The sequence below is a fragment of the Mobula hypostoma genome, chromosome X1, assembly GCF_963921235.1.
Source record: "Mobula hypostoma chromosome X1, sMobHyp1.1, whole genome shotgun sequence".
In the NCBI taxonomy this organism is placed as follows: domain Eukaryota; kingdom Metazoa; phylum Chordata; class Chondrichthyes; order Myliobatiformes; family Myliobatidae; genus Mobula; species Mobula hypostoma.
In genome coordinates, this window is record NC_086128.1 from 63965979 (window position 1) to 63967800 (window position 1822).

The 1822-nt window shown below is 62.8% G+C and overlaps 1 protein-coding gene across 1 annotated transcript in view; it reads left to right on the forward strand.

The window, feature by feature from the left end:
* LOC134340209 (aggrecan core protein-like) overlaps positions 1-507 on the forward strand; it is a 166713-nt gene extending 166206 nt beyond the window's left edge. Inside the window, exon 10 of the mRNA XM_063037185.1 lies at positions 73-507. Within this exon, the coding sequence (XP_062893255.1) occupies positions 73-507 (435 nt within the window). The remainder of the gene's footprint in view (positions 1-72) is intronic.
* Positions 508-1822: the final 1315 nt, after the last annotated feature.

A 1822-nucleotide genomic window follows, 5' to 3' on the forward strand; every position in this document is an offset into this window, starting at 1 on the left:
GTGGGTTGCAGTTAGAAGCTGGGAAGTGATATCTGGAACAGGTGAAGGGTGGATCCCACTGATCTCGGCAAGACTTGCGGTCCTCCAGTGCCCAGCTTTCCCCGTGGGGTTTCGCTCGGGCTCGGACGTCACACCTTGGCAGCAAAGCGTTACTTTTCGAAAATGCAGGCCCACCATGACAAAGGTGTGCTGGGGGGGGTGGGGGGTGGTGAGGTCCCGCTGTTGGGGGCAGGGGACATCACCAGGCCCTGTCCAGCAGCCTTCGGGACCCAGGAGACGGCCCCCCGGCTGTTTGTGGAAGAAGACGCCGGGGTCCGTGTCGCAGTCCGTTCCGAGCAGCCCAGCTCTGAAGGACACCCTGATCGGCAAGTTGCTCCTGGGGACGCGCACGGAGACGAACGTCGCCGTGGCTTCACGGATCGCGCGGCGCTACCACGGCCCGCGGTGTCAGAGTTCAGTTCCAGGGTCCTCTGTAAGCACTGTCGGCAGATCGACGACTCGGGGTAAGAAGCCCTCTGGTCTGGTCTGGTCCAGTCTGCCCGGGACTTGTTGGCCGGCCAGCTCGTCGAGATGTCCGTGGAGGGGAACCGCCGACTGGCGCTCTCCCAGCCGAAGCTGGGCGCAGCCACTGCCAGGGCCTCGGTGGGGAAGGACCGCGGTGTAGGGTTCTTCCGCTACTGGACAGGGAGGGGCCGGGTTGGGTGAGAAAGCCCCCACCCTCGAGTATTGTAATGAGGTACACCCACCCCACCCCGTGAGGGGGTGGGTGCCCGAGAGGCAACAGAGATATGGATATGCCAGAATGTACGAGAACTCCAGATAACGCATTCAGTATGGTCGTCTGAACTGCCCAGCGCATCGCCGGTAATCAGCCTACCCACTGTCACCAACATAGATACAGAAAGCTGCCGGAACAGGGCTGGTAACATCACCAAGGATCCCACCCGCCCTGCTCACGGACTGTCTGTCCCATTCCCATTGGAGAGGAGGCTACGTAGCATCCCCACCAGGATGACCAGACTCAAAAACAGTGACTTTCCCCCAAGCAGTGAGGCTGATCAACACATCCACCCACTGACCCACCCCTCCACACCCCCAATCACCCATTGACCAACCCCTCCACACCCCCAATCACCCACCGACCCACCCCTCCACACCACGAATCACCCACTGACCCACCCCTCCGCACCCGCAATCACCCACTGACCCACCCCTCCACACCTCTAATCACCCACTGACCCACCCCTCCACACCACCATCACCCACTGACCCACATCTCCACACCCCCAATCACCCACTGACCCACCCCTCCACACCCCCAATCACCCACTAACCCACCCCTCCACACCCCCAAACACCCACTGACCCACCCCTCCACACCCCCAACCACCCACTGACCCGCCCCTCCACACACCCCCAACCACCCACTGACCCACCCTTCCACACCCCAACCACCCACTGACCCACCCCTCCACACCCCCAATCACCCACTGACCCACCCCTCCACACCCCCAATCACCCCCTGACGCACCCCTCCGCACCCCCAATCACCCACTGACACACCCCTCCACACCTCCAATCACCCACTGACCCACCCCTCCACACCCCTAATCACCCACTGACCCACCCCTCCACACCCCCAATCACCCACTGACCCACATCTCCACACCCCCAATCACCCACTGACCCATCCCTCCACACCCCCAACCACCCACTGACCCACCCCTCCACACCCCCAACCACCCACTGACCCACCGTTCCACACCCCAACCACCCACCGACCCACCCCTCCACACACCCAATCACCCACTGACCCACCCGT